Genomic DNA, 19,288 nt, shown 5'->3' with positions numbered 1-19,288 from the left:
AAGATAAAAGGAAAGATTAGTAGGTCGTCTGTTCACAAATCATAGCCTGGTCTAAACCCAAAGTTAGTGATTCCTAAAAAGGTAAAACGTAATTGCGAAAGACATCATTAGTGTAACGTTGAGTGAGAGACGTGAGGCGAGCGGATCCATGTGCAAACCTTTATTAACAGGACGAGACATAAACATGGTCAGGCAGGCAGGGTCAAACAACGGCAGGCAGGTGTATGGACGGCGAGACAAGAGTAATCCTTAATCCAGGCGAGGGTCAATCCAGCGGCGAACGATATCCGTGAAGGGCTAGGCAATAGAATAGTCGATAAACAGGCGGGGGGGGGGTTGAGACAAACCAGACGAGGAGCCAGAATAACAGAAAGACACAACACGGGAGGAACACAAAGAAACGCTTCGTATGACTAGATAAACTTGTTCAATACTCGGCGGTGAGTGACAGAAAGGCCGGGGCTTTTATACGGTCTCTGATTGGACGGGGGTGTAGTGCAACAGTCAGAGTGTGTAAACAGAGGGAGAGCGACATCTGGTGGTGAGCGGTCCGCAGATCACCAACCAGATTCGTGACATAGCCCCCCCCCCCCAAAGAGCGGCTTCCAGACGCTCCAACAGAATACCAGTCCAGGGGAGCGGTGGGGCGGGAGCGAGACAGGGCAAGGGCTGGAGGGCCAGGTCCCTGCGGAGGACCCGGTGATTGAGGCAGGACCGACAGAGAAGGAGCCCACCAGGGTGGAGCCGGAGGCGGTGCAGGAGGCACAGGGGCCCTCCAGGGCGCCGCCGAAGGCGGAACAGGAGGCACCGGAGCCCTCCAGGGCAGAGCAGGAGGCGCAGGAGCCCTCCAGGGCAGAGCAGGAGGCTGAGCAGGAATCCGCGTCACGGCCTGGGACCTTGGGAGAGCAGGGATAGAGGAGGTAGACTGAATAGGGGGAGAAGGAGCAGCAGCCCTCCGGGGTGGAGCAGGAGGCGGAGCGGCCCTCCGGGGCGTAGCAGGAGGCGGAGCGGCCCTCCGGGGCGGAGCAGGAGGCGGAGCGGCCCTCCGGGGCGGAGCAGGAGGCTGCGTCATGGTCTGGGACCTGGGGAAAGCTGGGACAGAAGATGCAGACAGGAAAAAGGGAGAAGCAGAAAGCTTGTGCGGGGCGCCGCCTCCAAGGGAGGATCCACAGCCACGGCTGACACCTCAGGAGGCATTGGCGCGGCTTCTCCAACTGCCGGGAGCTCTGGAGCAGACCTGGGACCAGACGGGGCGTGACTTGACTCTGGGCCGTCAGGCGGGGCGTGACTTGACTCTGGGCCGTCAGGCGGGGCGTGACTTGACTCTGGGCCGTCAGGCGGGGCGTGACTTGACTCTGGGCCGTCAGGCGGGGCGTGACTTGACTCTGGGCCGTCAGGCGGCGGCGTGACTTGACTCTGGGCCGTCAGGCGGGGCGTGACTTGACTCTGGGCCGTCAGGCGGGGCGTGACTTGACTCTGGGCCGTCAGGCGGGGCGTGACTTGACTCTGGGCCGTCAGGCGGGGCGTGACTTGACTCTGGGCCGTCAGGCGGGGCGTGACTTGACTCTGGGCCGTCAGGCGGGGCGTGACTTGACTCTGGGCCGTCAGGCGGGGCGTGACTTGACTCTGGGCCGTCAGGCGGGGCGTGACTTGACTCTGGGCCGTCAGGCGGGGCGTGACTTGACTCTGGGCCGTCAGGCGGGGCGTGACTTGACTCTGGGCCGTCAGGCGGGGCGTGACTTGACTCTGGGCCGTCAGGCGGGGCGTGACTTGACTCTGGGCCGTCAGGCGGGGCGTGACTTGACTCTGGGCCGTCAGGCGGGGCGTGACTTGACTCTGGGCCGTCAGGCGGGGCGTGACTTGACTCTGGGCCGTCAGGCGGGGCGTGACTTGACTCAGAAACCGCTTCGGGAAGACCGGCCACGATGGGTGCCGACTCAGGAGCAGAAAACATGACGTGACCAGGCTGTGGCTTGACTGAGATGGCCTGAGCAGGCTGTGGCTTGGCTGACGGGGCTTTAGCAGGCTCTGGCGTGGCAGCCATCTTGTGCGGTGGCTCTGGCGTGGCAGCCATCTTGTGCGGTGGCTCTGGCGTGGCAGCCATCTTGTGCGGTGGCTCTGGCGTGGCAGCCATCTTGTGCGGTGGCTCTGGCGTGGCAGCCATCTTGTGCGGTGGCTCTGGCGTGGCAGCCATCTTGTGCGGTGGCTCTGGCGTGGCAGCCATCTTGTGCGGTGGCTCTGTAACTTGACTTGAGACAGGAAACACAGCTTTAACCCGACTTGACACAGGAACAACAGTTCTAACTTGACTTGCCTCAGGAAATGTAACTGTACTTTTAATTGGTTCTGATACGGCAGCTGTGACGTGACGGAGCTCTGTTTCCGCCGCCATTTTGTGAACGTGCTCCGCCGTTGCCGCCATTGTGTGGACGCGCTCCGACGCGGCCGCCATTTTGTGAACGGGCACAGCTGTCGCCGCCATTAGAGCGATGCTATCCATTACGTTCGCCGCCATTTGAGCAATGCGATCCATTGCCGTCGTCATTGCTCGGGCGCGCTCCAGCGTGGCCGCATTTCCCCGAGTGAGCCAAGCGGCCAGTGGATCTGTGGCGTCGCGCTCCGGCGCGGCCGTCATTATATGAGCGGGGTGCGCGGCCGCCATTACCGCGTTGTCGCGTTCCACCTCCGCAACCCCCACAGTAAATGACGAGCCCACACTAAATAGTCCAAAGTCCATACCTGTAGAATGTCCAAAATGAAAGCTGCTGGATCCTGTTGCGGCCGAGTATTCTGTAACGTTGAGTGAGAGACGTGAGGCGAGCGGATCCATGTGCAAACCTTTATTAACAGGACGAGACATAAACATGGTCAGGCAGGCAGGGTCAAACAACGGCAGGCAGGTGTATGGACGGCGAGACAAGAGTAATCCTTAATCCAGGCGAGGGTCAATCCAGCGGCGAACGATATCCGTGAAGGGCTAGGCAATAGAATAGTCGATAAACAGGCGGGGGGGGTTGAGACAAACCAGACGAGGAGCCAGAATAACAGAAAGACACAACACGGGAGGAACACAAAGAAACGCTTCGTATGACTAGATAAACTTGTTCAATACTCGGCGGTGAGTGACAGAAAGGCCGGGGCTTTTATACGGTCTCTGATTGGACGGGGGTGTAGTGCAACAGTCAGAGTGTGTAAACAGAGGGAGAGCGACATCTGGTGGTGAGCGGTCCGCAGATCACCAACCAGATTCGTGACAATTAGTTATTTTTTTGAGAAGGTAAAGAGTTAATATTGCCTTCGTAGGGGACGCTAAGGGGACCTTTCTTTTGCACACCACTGTCTTTGGTTTCCTTATTCCAATAAAGCTCTCTTAACTCATGACACAATTCCTCAGCCATCTGGGATTGTGTATAGGATCATAAAACGCACAACTTTGCACACTTAAAAACAGGGACAACTACCAGGTAGACACATGCAAGTAATTACACAGCAGAGCACCTCAGTTTACGTTTGAACAATGCACGCAACTATCTTCCACTTTCTCCTCAGACATTCCATCCATCACTAAAACTAGCAGTATTTCTTTTTGCCACCCTGTTATTAGGTTTCCACAGGTGTATTTTGGAACCACCTGCCTCATCTGTTTGCAGAAGGTGAAGGCCGTGTCATCGGTTACTGTTTACAAGATACAGCGAAGCTCTTCTTCGCTCCCTGCCAGATTCCTGATCTATCAGAATGTGAGTGTTTACACAAACACAAGGGACGGAGGAGAAAAAAAGACATCCAGCAGACACCCCCTTCAGAGCAAGCATGTTGTTTCTGTCACTATTTTTATCTAGCTGCTGAATGTCTTCTTGGTGTATAGGAATGCCAAGACTATAATGTTGTTGTTCAATCCAAAAAATGATAATTCTGTCCTCATGTTGATCCAAACCGGTATGGCTTTCTTTCTTCTTCCATACAATGGAAGTCAGTTGAGCCTGGTGTTGATCCCCACTGACTGACTGAACAAAAACAGTCAAAACATTCTTCAGAATATCATCTTTTGTGATCAGCAGGTCACTTTAATGGTCAAATTGTGACTTTCAGATTGTACTGATGTGGTTTGTCTAGTTTACTGATTAGATTGGAAGCATTTTTAACAGGTTAAGTAATTTACTTTAATGTGAATCATTAAACTTCAGATGGTTTTGAGAGCAGACCATGTGTGGATAGAGAAAGATACTTGAAGCCAGAGAATCAGGTAGGCGTGAAGGGGACTCTACCTCTCCCCGCTGACTCGTTGAGTATGTGGGATTGTCTCTTCATGTAAGACTCTGCACTGAATCATGATTATTGTTTCCCTCAGACTGTGAGCATGTGGAAGAGCTTAGGAGTGTCAGGAACAAAGATCATTTGTCTTGTAAATCTTTTAATGAAACATGAATTTGCACTACCGCTCTCATCCAGATCAGCAAAATGAATAGCAACAGTGTTTTCTTGTTGGTGCAGAATCTGCAAGCCTGGTCTGGCCTTGATTGTTGTATGTCACGGTTGCAAGTCGGTACAAAGCAACCTGTTCCCTCCGGCTTATGGGAATTCCACTTTTGTATAAATACATGGATATGGGTAAGCAGGATATAGTGCAATAATACGAGCGCCTGTCAGCTGCCGAATTCTGCTTGAGCCCTGACAAGGGCAATGCACAGCATGCATGCTTTTGTGATTACAGAGTTGACTTGGCTTAGAAACGTTTGCTTTGACCGTTTAACGTCTTGGACCACCCATTCAATCATTATGAGCATCATCTGTCTTCTTGCCAATGACAACTCAACCAGCTAAAATGGACTAGACAGTGCACACCCACCAGACTCTCATGCATGACAATGGAAGCGTTTAACAAGGTGTGTGTCAGTATTTAAGGTCTTAAACAAGTCTCCGGTGAATCATTGCACAGGCTGCGCTCACTGATTTCCATGGTGAAGTTGTGGAATTCTGCGGTTCCACAGTGACACCATTTGACAGTGTAGAAAACTTTCTGTGCACCACATGCGAATGTTCTTCTAGCGATAAAGAGATGTGTAGAGTTAAAAATATGATGTGTGTGGCATAGTGGTTAAAAAGGTTGTGGGTTTGTGCTCTGCCAGGCACACAATTGCTAACCTCAGGTTGTTCAGGGTGGTCTGTCAATGTAATGTCACTTTGGATAAAAGCATCTGCTAAATGACCACTACTTTGAAAGTAGGCAGTGCACTTTAAGTTATCAGTCCAGACTGTGTTTGTTAACCGTGCTCATCTTCATACAGGTGCAGGTGGTGTTGGCATGACAGGCTTGATTTATTCATACTTGGTTCAGATGGAATGACTGTTAATCAAAGCAGAGTTACACGGTAGTGACCTACAAAACCTGATTTGTAGCTTATGTATCTGAAGCTAGATCTTGCTGACTGTGTTACAGTAAATTTATCGTTGTTTTATGGATTCGCATTTTGCTTACTCAGGAATATGCATTGGTACTCATGAGCTCTGTTCCAAAACTAAGTGAGCTGCTGTTTCATCTACTGCATAGGCAACTGCCTTTTAAAGGGATAGTTGAAAAATGAAAATTCTGTCATCAATTACTCACCCTCATGTCGTTCCAAACCTGTGAGACCTTTCGTTAGTCTATGAAACTCAAATAAAGGGCTAGAAAAGTAGTAAGGACATTGATAAAATAGTCCATGTGACGACAGTGGTTCAACCGTAATTTTATGATGCTACGAGAATACTTTTTGTGCACAAAGAAAGCAAAAATAAACTTTTGGGGTCAGTAAGATTTGTAAAAATATTTTTTAAATAAATCTCTTATACTTACTAAGGCTGTATTGATTTAATTAAAACTGTGAAATATTACAATTTAAAATAATTGTTATATATATATATTATGTATGTATGTATGTGTGTGTATATATATATATATATATATATATATGTAGTGTATTCATGTGATGGAAAATCTAAAAAATAATTGTTTTTAGTTGTGCATTTCTCATATTTACATTTACATTACCTTGACCGTCATCTACCTTTTGAAATAAGTCTTCGTGTCAAGGACAGGCGCATGCATTTAAAGTCTTTGTAAAGAAATATTCAAGGGGTGGTTAATTGTGATTTAAATTTTTTTAACTTTAGTTAGTTTGTAATGTTGCTGTATGAGCATAAACAATATCTGCAAAGTTACAATGCTGGAAGTTCAATGCAAACTGAGATATTGGCTGCGTCCAAAAGCCTAGACAGCTGACTTGCTGCCTCGCTGCCTTATCAGTCAATGACTTTGCAGGCAGCTTTTTGCACGAAGGCACCTCATGAAACCGATTTTGGACAGGCTTCTGAGGCAGCGTAACGGTTTAATTATCTACAACAAAATAGAACGAGTTTTGATGATAACTAAACAAATATTTAGATACTGTTATATTGATTTCTCGCTAGAAATCTAATCAAAAGTGCAAAATGTTAGTCAGAAATATACATTTACACTGACAAACTGACCACCAAACGCAACTTTTAGACGCCATCTTAATTTTTTTAGCTCAACCGTCACGGAATGCACAGAATTGTGGGATATCTAGGGCAGCAAAGGATACATCTATGCTGCCTTCAAAAATCGAACACAAGAAGGTACCTCCAGAGACAGGAAATGAAGCAGAATTTGGATTTGGACGTGCCTTGATGCCTTCCTGCCTTGGAATGCTGCCTCCGAAGGCAGCATTTTAGCGCTTTTGGACGCAGCCATTGTCTTTTAAATTATGGCAGTTTAATTACGGTTGGTAGGGACTAAAATGAGCTACTTCTTGGGTTGGTGACATCACAAACCCTAAAATGTACATAAACCCAGACATCGGGAGCATGCAACAAAGAGGGCAGGTTTAATGTTATCGGCTCAGAAAAAGGTGGATATGAATCGTGATTCTGTCTTCTAACGATTCTGTTGGATTCACAAGTTTTGAAATCAGTGTCAAAAATCAAAGTAGCAGTTCTTAATCCAGTTCCTCTGTCCTCTGCTCTGCATTTCTCTCTCTCTGACTTGATTCAGATTATCAAATTGTGAAAAAATGTTTTTTTTTTTTTTTTTTTTTTTTAAATGAAGCATTAACACATTAGACACAACCAAGCCTAGAAAAACAGTTAACCACCCCTTTAAATATGTGGCCTAAGTTTGTCAGATCACAGAGAAATGTGTTAACCACCCAGCCAAATTTGAATGATTAAAAAAATCACCAAATAAATAAAATAAGTTAGCAAAATCATGAAAAAAATAAGCAGTATTCTCCACTCTTAAATGCTGGGGGCGTGTCCGCTGTCTGCACTGAAGCCACACCCACACATTGGAAAAGCTGCTGCCTCTTTCTCTGTCAAATACAAATAAATTTAAATAAGGAGACCGAGCTGTTTTGTAAATTATTGCAATCAGGTAATATGCATTTACATGACAAAGACATATCTAGCTAGCAAGCTGTAGGCTGTAGTCACTAACGGTAATGACAGTAACTCATGATTGAGCAGGCGAACCACTGATGCTAATATGCTCTAGTTATTATAATGTTAGGGAGGGGCATGCTTGCGTCTCCCATACGTCATCAAAACTTGATTTCAGGCCCGTCCAAAAAATTCTGAACACAAAAATGGTGAAAAACTGTTTAGACACTCTACAATTCAGTAGTTCACAGTCTTTGTTTTCAGCAATACATTTCTAACATTAAAGGAGAAGTTCACTTCCAGAACAAAAATTTACAGATAATGTACTCACCCCTTTGTCATCCAAGATATTCATGTCTTTCTTTCTTCTGTCATAAAGAAATTGTTTTTTGAAGAAAACGTTTCAAGATTTTTCTTCGTATAATAGACTTCAGTGGTGCCCTGAGTTTGATCTTCCAAAATGCAGTTTAAATGCAGCTTCAAACGATCCCAAATGTGGTCTCATCTAGTGAAACGATTGGTTATTTGCATTTAAAAAAAGTATTACGGTTAAAAAGTATTTCATTTGTATTTTTTTTTTTTTTTTTTGAAAATAACCAATCGTTTCGCTAGATAAGACCCTTCTTTCTTGGCTGGGATCATTTACAACCACATTTGGGATCATTTGAAGCCACATTTAAACTGCATTTTGGAAGTTCAAACTAGGGACACCATTGAAATCCACTGTATGGAGAAAAATCCTGAAATGTTTTCCTCAAAAAACATCATTTCTTTATGACTGAAGAAAGAAACAACTTGGATAACAAGGGGATGAGTAAATTATCTGTACATTTTTGTTCTGGAAGTAAACTTCTCCTTTACTAATGTGTTAAAAAAACAACTCTCTGAATTACCTTTAGACAGACTTTAATATAAAAATTGTACATTATTTACTACACTTTAAAGCAGAGCAGTGGTGTCAGTGCTCCACCCAAGCTTCTCAACTCTGTGTCTGCCTGTTGACGGATAGGGAGAGGTGAGAGGTCAGGGTTTTGCCCTAACTCTTGGAAGTCTTCCCTCTTTCTCTGATATTTTCTGCATACCCAGACACACACTTCAATTAATATCCCGTCCATAAGGATTCCCAGACAAAGCATCTAGTTATTCAGCAGCCACAATAGCGTAGAGGCCTGCACAGTCCTAATAGTGTCAGTGAAACACTGCGTCTCTTTGCCGTGGAAAAAAAAAAAAAAGAGGGCTGAAGGAAGGCATAGCTGCAGAGTGAAATCATGGGGGTTTTTGGGCGATAAGCAATATGAATTAAGCTGGCAGGACTGAAGACATTCTTTGTATTGGAGATGGGCTGACTCACCCTCTTCGTGCCATATGGCCAGGGGTTTGGTGTCCGGGTTTTTTTTTCTGGAGCATTGACCTTCACGACCAGGCTGTATTAAAGCGAGCGGCTTTTATTTCCACATCCTATCCACTCCTGACCCCTGCAGCTCCAGGGACAGTTTGCTTTACTGTACTGGTGTGAGTTCCAGCACCTGCCTAACCCATTATGCTTCCACTCACTGTTTGTGCCAGGTCTCCATGGCTCGGATGACCTCAGATGGGCCGTTGGGGGATTTCCCACTGCTCATTTTCTCCGTCTGATATTAAACAGAGGCACAGGCCATAATAAAAAAGAATTAGACACTCTGACCACAATTGTGACCAGATTTTAAACCTCAAGAGTTGCTGCTACTTGTTGGCGACAGCGTAACAGAGCCTGTTAGGTCTTTGTGTGGAAACAGATGCAGAGGCTTTAGGATTATTATCTTGACTCTGCTTTTCCATCATGACCCTACAGACACCTCATCTGCTCCTGTTTCGACCTTTACTTTCTCTCAAACCAGATATTAGATAGTGTTGAGTGATTTGATATCAGTCTTTACTTAAGTCAGCTCTCCTGCATTCACTCCTGCAGAACTGAAGAATATAGTTTTGAAGGGGATGTTTTGGAAAGTTTTTATTTTTATTATTATTATTTTGCTCCTGAAGTCTAGTAAAAATTTTAGTCAAGGCTTTTTTTAATTTTGTGCAATGAAAAATTCTAATAGATTTATCAATTATCAAGTTTAACCAATTTTTTAGATAGAATTGTAAATAGATATTAAAGATAGAATTATGTTAAAATTATTTTTCACTTTTATTTTTTTTTTGTTTTTTAATGCAGAATGTATTTTAGTTTTTACAGGAAAGAATTAGTGTTGTTTTCGACAGTGTTTTTTTTTTTTTTTTTTTTTTTTTAATTTTGCTGAAGTCTAGTAATAATAATCTTTACATGATATTTACATCTTTCTTTCCAATTTTGTATTGTATATCATATATATATATATATATATATATATATATATATATATATAATATGATATATATATATATATATATATAAAATTCTATCTAAAAAATTGTTCAACTTGATAATCGATAAATCTATTTTTTTTTCTTTGCATATCACAAGGTAACAATTTACAAATACAAGATTTAAATTATATTTTCATTTTAAGTAATCATTTTATTTTATTTAAATTTAATGTAATTGTAATATAATAATGTGGTTGATCAAATGTTAATTTGCTCATTGATAAATCTATTATAATTTTTCATTGCATATTGCACAGTAACTTACAGTTGACCTTTTTTGTATACAAGTTATTTTTAAATTATGTTTTAATTTTAAGTCATTTTTAATTTACTTTTTAATTTAATTTAATTTAATTTAATTTAATTTAACCACCCACCGAACAATTTAAATAAATTTAATTTAAACATGTTTAATTTATTTTCCTGTGTAATTGTAATATAATAATATGGTTTTATGTTTTGTTTCAAGTTTTAGATAAGCGGTTCTCAACCATTTTGACTCAAAGGCCCCTCATTGTCCAACACAATACTCAAAGTTCTTCAATAAAAACAATTGTTGTTAGGTGAATACAGGAAATACGTTGTGAATTTACATCTTTATTTTAATATACTAATTACTAAACTAATTCTTCGGCCCTCTTGGATGTTTACTGAGCATACTGAGCATGGTCACCTGGCATAGTGAACATTACAGTACATCTATATAGTATATCAAACACTTTTGCCACAATAAAACGGACACATACTATTTTCCAAGATAAACAGCCTGTAAATGCTTACACGGTACAAAACATACACAAACAGACGCCTGGCACTGAGGACCCCCAGGCAAAGGGGTTTATAAAGAGGAGCGAAGGGGAGTGTTAACATAAAAGCTTCCTGCTCCCCACCGAGCCAAAATGTTGCCTTCAAAGCTAGTTAATGCTTAAACAGGTGAGTGGGAGTTGCAGGGTCCATAACTCTGCCGCAGTGTGTAGATACAAGGAGCACTGTGACCTGAGGGAGGCCCCAGCCTAATGGCCAACTCCCCCCTGCTTTCTTCGAGCAGCAGCAAAACCCCATCACTGGAGCAGGGGTCATTAACCACAGCGGCTCCCCCAACAAAGCACTGCGGCGTTCGAGATGGGCTCTTGTGTTTTGCCTCTGTCTATTTGTTTTACTTAGTGTCCTCAATGAGTATTTTGAAGGCTCTGGAGTGTGGAAGATTGTTTTTCTTGAAGCTATTTATCCATGTTTGGATGTTCTTTAGTGTGAACCGGCCAGGGGGTCTGGGGTTAATGTTTCTGTATATGATAAGCAATAACTGTGTTTTGACATAGCTGGTCTATGAACAAACTAAAGAGTTCATATTTGAGGTTCTAGATAGAAAAGTGCATTAAGGGATTGCTGAAAGCTTCCAAAACAAGAGATTGCAAGTAAGTGAGCGCAGCTTTTCCTTCAACTGGAAATCAGCTTTATGACTCTTTGTGTGTGTGTGCGCAGCTTCATTTTATGATAACCTAAAGCATGTTCTCATCTATCATAAAGCAGCAGGAGTGACATGTAATTTCCCTTTTTCCACACAAATGCGCTCAGGCTTTAATACTGTATATGAGTCAGATCTCAGAGAGAGTTATAGGCTAAGCTGTTCCACATGTTCACCTGCTACTTCTCTGCAATCTGTGTGTGTGTTTGTGGTTTGAGATGCAGAGATAAGGGGTAGTGCAGGATTTTCTTATTTAGTTTTATATTGTAGATATAGTCGTTTCAGATATGGTTAGTTAATGGAATAGTTCAGCCTAAAATGAAAATTCTGTCCTAATTTATTCAACCTCATGTCGTTCCAGACCAGTTTGCCTTACTTTCTTTAGTACAACATAAAAGACGATTTTGAGTAATCTCTCTGGGTTTTATTGTCCGAACACTGAAAGTCCGTGGTCGCCAAAAATGTTTGGTAACCAACATTCTCTAATTGTGTTACATAGAAAACAGAAAGTTGCACAGGTTTGGAACGACATGAGGCTGAGTAAATGATGACAGAGTTTTTATTTCAGGGTGAACCATCCCTGTGAGATGTAATGTGTACAGGTCTTTGTTTTTTTTTTTGTTTTTTTTAATGTTAACTCACTTTTTCCTGTCTCAGCTTAATGTGAAGAGACAACTAGAAGTAAGTCATTCGCTTGATTTCCCAGTGTGTAAACTATGGGAATCTGTTTGTTTGAGCAATCTAACATGTTCTTGCTCAACCGATAGACTGAGTTTAGACTTCCTGTTTTGTGAACAATGGCCTGTTCATAAAAGAAAGAATGATGACTGATATCATTTTTCAGTTAATCATTTTCTCAATGATTTTTGATTAATCGAACCGATCAGCTTCTCAAGTTAGTTTCACTGAATTAAAGTTAGCATGAGATGAAAATTCCTGTCTATTTTCTTGTTACGTTGATGTAACGCTTAATCCATGTGTGGCTTCAAAAGAGTGCTAAAATTGTATGCTACTTTTATGGGGTTTTTTTTTATGGTTTTATGGAAAGTAACAGTCCTGCCATGTCATCCAACATGTCTTTCTTTCTTCAGTCAAAAAGAAATGAAGGTTTTTGAGGAAAACCTTCCACGATTTTTTTCCATATATGCTCCCTTTCCACCAGCAGGCACCGAGTGCTAGTTCAGAGCTAGTGCTATTGCCAGTTCGGAGTTGATTCGACTGACGAGCCTTCTAAGAACCAATTTGCTTTTCAACGGGCTAGAGGGCCACCACAGAGCCGGGTCTTACGTCACTGAATACGTCTCATCTTTCCCAGCAATGCTATGTGGCAGCACCAAACACAAACATACCAGACTTGTTCAAGATGCATTGGCGCCACGCAGGCCGACAGTGTTGGCAAGTCCCCGGTTTTCCCGTGAAATTGGGCTACTTTAACACTGTTGCTGTGGGTTGTTTTTCATGTCCGTGAGTTGAAGTGACCCCAATAACATAATATTTAGCCCCTGGATTTACCAGGAAAACCCTGCGAAAAAATGTGTATTTTACCCCCAGAATGTGATTTTTAATGGGGGACCCCCCTCAAAACGCGATCGGGCTACTTTTGAATAGCAATTGGGAATACCTGGCAACCCTGCAGACTGACTGTTGTATGACACCAAAGCACCATTAGAGCAATTGGAGAGCAGACAGCTCTTTAAGCCTTTAAATTGCTCTCGCGGTGCTTCAACGGCACACACCGACCGGTCCGTGCAGCACTAACACATCACGAGCAAGCCTAATATTAACAGTGACTTTGTGAACCTACATCAGCATCCAAACCCAGCCTTGTTGGTCACGGTAACCCCGCCCCCAGCCCCTGTCTCAAGCGGTTCTTACCTCTAGACCAGAAATGTTTTGGTGCTACTTTGAAAGTGTCGAAAGACAGAGAACTGATTTGAAACTAGGCTCTGGCTCTGAATCAGCGCTCGAACTGGCTTGGTGGAAAAGGGGTAATTGTGGGCTTCAATGGGAACCAATGGGATGAAGGTCCAAATTGTAGTTTCAATGCAGCTTCAAATGACTCTACATAAGGGTCTTAATGTAGCAAAACGATTGGTCATTTTCTAAAAACAAATGAAAAACTTAAATACTTTTTAACCACAAATGCACGTCTTGCACTAGCTCAACTTCACGCAAAAGTCACAAATGACGTAGGCGGAAGTACCGACCCAGTGTTTAAAAAGCGAACATGCAAAGAAAGTCAAACACCTTTTACAAAAAAAGGTAAAACAATTATGTTGGATGATTTTGAAGTTGGAGGAGAAAATGAGATGTAGGTTTACGCCCTACACTACCTTTTTGAACTGGAGTACTCAGATGAAGAACAAACCACCCATGACCTTTCCAACACATTGCAGAGCTAGTGCAAGATAAGCATATGTGGTTGAAGGTATATAAATTTGTATTTTTTTTTTTTTTTTTTTTTGAAAAAAAAGAAAGACCAACACAAACATCTTGTATGACATGGGGGTGAGTAGATTACAAGGATATTTGTATTCTGGTTATGAACCAAACCTTGGCAAAAACTGAAGATTGGCAGAAACAGTGTATGTTATGTCCCCTTTAAAGTATCCCTGTAAAAAAGAAACATTTTAGTGGGAAAATAACTATCCAACTGCATGACTAACTATATGAAGATTGTATATCAATCCAAATAGTGATGAGCAACTGTTTTAGAATTTGATTTAATATCACATCTCACTCCAATACCACCAATACCTTTCATCAGTATAGCCCCTTTCACACTCTTCTGATTCTTATGATTTGTTTTCTTTTGAATGAATATGAGAGAAACATTTTAGTATGTGTTAACAGATGTTCGACTGTAACATTTGAAAAGCACTGTAACTGTTGTTATCAGGCTCTGTGATTTGTGGCATGCACCCAAATATGTACTTCCCACCACGGTGTCCCATCAGACCAGAGGCGTCTCGTGCAAACATCAATATTCCAAGGTGTCCAAACAAATGAGGTTTTGTGTTTGTTATCTCTCATTGTGGGAATTCTAGTGTGACATCATCAGTATATGTGTGCATGAACTCGCTCCCTTCTCCCATGGAGCTTTGAACGCAGATGATCCGAGTATGTTTGGAATTCTGAGGGAGATGTTCATTGCTGAATGTGGTTAGAAGAGGATCGCTGAGTCCTCACTCCATCTAGGTACCCTGATGTTAGTATCAGTACAGTCAGATCCAGATAAGATCGTTCACTCGTTTACCTTTATGAGTCACAGCGATGTTCATGATATCCTTTACGTTCCAGTGCCAACCTGTCTACTATCATGAATTCTTATGTTATGAACAAGAATTGATAGATTTGATGATTTAGATTTAAGACATCACAGTACATATCTCCTCTGAGTCACATAGGGCGGCACATCATATCGGTGGGGTAACTAAAACATCCGGAAACAGCGCAAACATCTGTTGCTCCACAGGATATTCGTATTTGATGACAGTTGGGTGGTTTATGTTGGAAGGGCCTCTTTTGCTATTGGGAGCATTTTGCGTCTGGGTCATCTTAGAAATCTGATATGAGGTTATGCTATATTTGAGAGAATGTGAGGCCTTCTCATAATGTTATTTATTATTGGAAGAAATGTAGCTCTTGGAGTTGTTGTTGCTGTATTCCTGCATGTACTATGTACATTTGTTTTGGCTAATGTATTTACAACCAGATTTGTGTTCAGTGTGACTGTAAGGGCTCCGTGTGTGTCTTAAGAAAGGTCGAAGGTCAGAGTGCTCCATCACTGTATTGTTGTCGCTTGTATCTCAGCCAGACGAACGTCTGCGAAGGTTTGTCAGACCGTGTCATTGGGTGTGAGCAATGATGTGATCTACTCTGGCATTGATTTAACAGTTTTAAAGTGAAAATGTTGATTTGACTTGAGAAACTATGTCTTTGTGATAGACAGAACAAACCTACATAACTCTGCTGAAGACTTTGTGTCAGTTAAATAAAATTCACAGCATGATTCTGGCTGTGAAAAAGTTGCTATTGTGATGATAAGGTGTCTTGGGTGGTTGCCAGTGTGGTTGGCTGCTAAGGTTTTGCTTATTATCATTTGTTATAATTCATTTTCTGGCCATATTTATTTATACCACACCTGGAATTAACATCCATATAGCGGATTATCTTACAATTTGTTGTTAATAGAACACCTAAAAGAGGAAGAATGTGTAAAAAAAAAAAAAAAATGTTTTTTCCCAAATAAACACTACTTTTCAACAGTGTGAGGTCAGTGAGATTTAATTTTTTTATTTTTTAAAGAAAATGTTGATATTGCTCACCAAGGCTGCATTTATTTGTTCAAAAATACAGTGAAAACAATAATATTGTGGAATATTATTACTGTTTAGAGTTTTTTATTGTATTTATATATTTTAAAATGAAACAAAGGACCCTACAAAGAACTCTATTGAAATTGCTCAATTTCTTTTTCTTCTTCTCCAAAATAAATTGCATTTTGAGGGCCTAAACATGCTCGAAACGCATGAAATATTTCACACACAAACCAAAAGTGGTTAAAAAAAAAAAGAAATTTAGTAGACACATGTAACGCACCAGTACCTACAAAAAGAACCCCGGTACGAAGTCCGAAAAGCAACAGGAAGTCTGTTATTTTGAATTTTCTTGGCTAGTTTTGTGCCACTTTTGCCATTTTCCATCCTGTCCTAAACACATGCCCATGCCCATGCCCATATTCCGTTATAGTCATAACGCCACCTGCTGGAAACAGGAAGTGACATTTTATGCTGTAACAAACTCCTCCTAGAGATTTGATGATATCATCATTGTATTTAAACAGTCTAATCTGAAAGCCTTTGCAATGTTAAATTGTGAATATCGTGAGTTTTCGTTGAAGGGCGTGTACGTGGCGGCCTGACAAACTTCAATGTTTCGCCATGGAAAAAGAAGTTGTTGTAACTCAGTCATACAATGTCTGATCTGCCCCAAACTTTACACTTTTGATAAGAGTCCTGGCCTGAAAACTTAAACAGGCCAGTATTCCGTTATAATCACAGCACCACCTGCTGGAAACAGGAAATGTCATGTTTTACACTAACTCAAACATTCCATGTTTAATCTGCACCAAACTTCATATGTTTGATAAGAGTCTTGGCCTGAAGACATTGACATGATATCCAGTTGTAGTCATAGCAGGTGACAGCAGGAAGTTTGGCACATATTAATGACTTTGATATATTTCTCGTATAATTACCACTTTAAATGCATATTGCCCACCGTTCGCTGTTTTCCGAAAGCCACTGGATGGCAGTGAGCCCATATGCGAGGGCCCTTTCAATTCTGCTTGCAGCTTTAATTTAATCATGTGATGGCAAAGCTAATTTCTCAGCAGCCAAATGTGATGTTTCAAGCTAAATTTCAACTATTTTAGTGCAGTAAGCTTTGTCACTGCTTGTTGATGTCAATTATACTGAAGAAATTACTCCAAGTTTTGTGCATGTGTGTAAATGTGCTTTTCCAAACAGGAAACACCTTGTTTTAGCACAGTGGATGATTGACAGTTTGGATTTTAGACTAAAAATGTGATGCATTTCTGGCTCACTCAACTCTGATTTCAGTGGTTTTGGATTTCAACACATTTTAACCCATGTTTATACATTTATTTGGCACTGACCAGTTAATACCAGGTGTAAAGGGGTTCATATTAGTATTGATGCTTGCCTTTGCAAACACCAAAACATGCTGAGAAGGATCATTATATAGAGAGCTGAATCAACACAACTATTTTAATGAGCCCACTTACTGTAAATGCAGTAATTGTGGTTTGAATGTATCTGATCACTTAAAGTGCAGATGAACGGCTTCTCTTGTCTCTTATCTCCAATTCCTGGCTGTCTAGCAACAGGCCTGCAAAGTTTAACTACACAAACCTTCAGCATCTCATCTGTCTCGCAAGACGTAACATGCCCTCAGGAACCGTCAACTGGGAAATGGACAAAAGAAAGTGTCCGCTTTCATTGGCAAGAAGGTAGAACTGCTGATACGAGCTTCTTATCTGCACAGAAGTGTGTGTGTTTGATGAAACATACAGTACATGTGTGTGAGAGAGAGAGTGGCTTTTTGAGATATTTAGCATGTCCGATCCTGCTGACTGGTCTTAGGTTGCTTGTAACTTAGGGTAACGTCACCATGAACATGCTGATGTGAGTCTGTGCATGTCGGCACCCGACTCTCTGGATGGGTGAACACAATGAAGAGAACTAGACTCCCACCTCTTCACTTGAGCACACCGGCAGAATGGCTCTTTTGTGCGCAACTACTGTCTCTAGGGGCACTGTAACATAACGTAGGGAGTAGATACAGTCTGTACACTTGGAAGGCACTGCGGGCAGACAGCACAGATTGAAAGATACAACTCAGAGATTGTGTCTTAGGGATTACGTAAGGCAAGTTTGCTCATAGGAAAGATAAATTACAAATGAGAAGGTGACGTGTGTTCATTTTTAATGTTAAAATATTTTATATCAGTTTAAAGAGCTTCTGCATTAATACATCAGTTAAGGAATTTTAAAATGTAAATAAACCAAAACACTGAACAAATATTTAGACATTCAAAAGTTTAATTCATCTTAAAAACATAATATACAGTTACAGAGATCCATCTTTTTACAGAGGGACTCATATGCAACTACTACAGAAGGTTCAAACGCTCACGGATGCTCCAGAAGGAAACACAATGCAAAAGAGCCAGGGGTGAAAACTTTTGGAATTTGAAGATCAGAGTAAATTTAACTTATTTTATTTTCTAGAAAACATGTAAGTATCTTCTGTAACTTCTGAAGGGAAGTCTTTAATGAGAGAATTTCTGTATTTCTGATGATTCTTAATAAGAGTATGATATTTAGGCAAATTAAGAAAAATGCACACATCTTCATTCCGTTCAAAAGTTTTCACCCCATGGCAGTTAATGCATAATTTTTCCTTCTAGAGCATCAATAAGCATTTGAACCTTCTGTAATAGTTGCATATGAGTCCCTCAGTTGTCCTCAGTGTGAAAAGATGAATCTCAAAATCATACAATCATTGTTGGAAAGGGTACAAATACACAAAATGCTGAAAAACCAAAGAATTTGTGGGACCTGAAGAACAGCAGGCAGTTTAACTGTTCAGGACAAATAAGGGACTCACAAACAACTATCACTAAACAAAAACAAATTAATAAATAAGCCAGAGCTGTGGATCATTCAGGTAACAACACAGTATTAAGAATCAAGAGTATGTAAACTTTTGAACAGGGTCATTTTTTTTTATCAATTCAGTTCAGTTTAAATAGCAAATGCTTTTCAGGACGAAAACTTCATTTACATGTTTCTAAGTGGTAAGATTTGCCAGTATACCTTCATTCTGTCTTTTAAGAAGTTGTCTTTGGTTTAGGGGACATTTTCCAGAGCTGACATTCATATGTATAAACTGGCTTGACTATGTTAGGAGCCAATGAGGACTGATCACCATACTCTCCCCTGTGGGGGAGGGATATGTGTATTTACTCAGAGCCTGTCCCAGGTGCTATAGGACCCCTCCGGATTAGATCAGGACTGGGTGCCTCCTCTTACTTCACACGCACAGTCATCAGTGAGCACCCCACCCCCAGACACACACCAACAGACCAGAAAGGGAGGATAAATTCCCCTGCTATCCTCAGTCACTTTTAATCTGAGCGCAGGAAACAAAGTGATAAATGTGAAGGAAATGCACCTTTGAATGAGTCAGTTTATCAGCTGATTCCACTGTTCTGGATTGCTGTGACTTGTTCAGGAACAACTGTATGACTTTCCACATCTAGGAAAAGAGATGGTGGGCCTGGCTGTCTCCTCAGCAGCTGTTTCTGGTAGGTGTTTTGTTACTTGCATGTTTGTCTTTTTTCCTTGGGAACTAGATAATTGTATTATCGAAGAGTTCTCACATTTGCCTGAATGATTTCCGTGGAGGGTGAAA

At 41.8% G+C, this 19,288-nt stretch overlaps 1 protein-coding gene across 6 annotated transcripts in view; it reads left to right on the top strand.

Annotated features, from left to right (window-relative positions):
- The window catches only part of afap1l1a (actin filament associated protein 1-like 1a), a 42,060-nt gene that overhangs the window by 2,446 nt on the left and 20,326 nt on the right, over positions 1–19,288 (top strand). The window contains exon 2 of one of the 6 annotated variants that reach the window (XM_051128196.1): positions 3,605–3,737. The exons of 2 other annotated variants lie outside the window; for them this stretch is intronic. Coding sequence is in view for 3 of the 4 variants with exons in the window: in XM_051128193.1 (XP_050984150.1) it covers positions 19,145–19,181 (37 nt within the window). In the remaining variant the exon portion in view is untranslated. Of the gene's footprint in view, positions 1–3,604; positions 3,738–18,948; positions 19,182–19,288 lie in introns of those variants that run through there. 3 more of the 6 variants (XM_051128193.1, XM_051128199.1, XM_051128198.1) reach the window with 3 other exon arrangements.

Source organism: Labeo rohita, chromosome 14 (assembly GCF_022985175.1).
Source record: "Labeo rohita strain BAU-BD-2019 chromosome 14, IGBB_LRoh.1.0, whole genome shotgun sequence".
Taxonomy (NCBI): Eukaryota; Metazoa; Chordata; class Actinopteri; order Cypriniformes; family Cyprinidae; genus Labeo; species Labeo rohita.
Note: the sequence above shows the minus strand (reverse complement) of the source record. Positions and strands in the feature narration are given on the sequence as shown.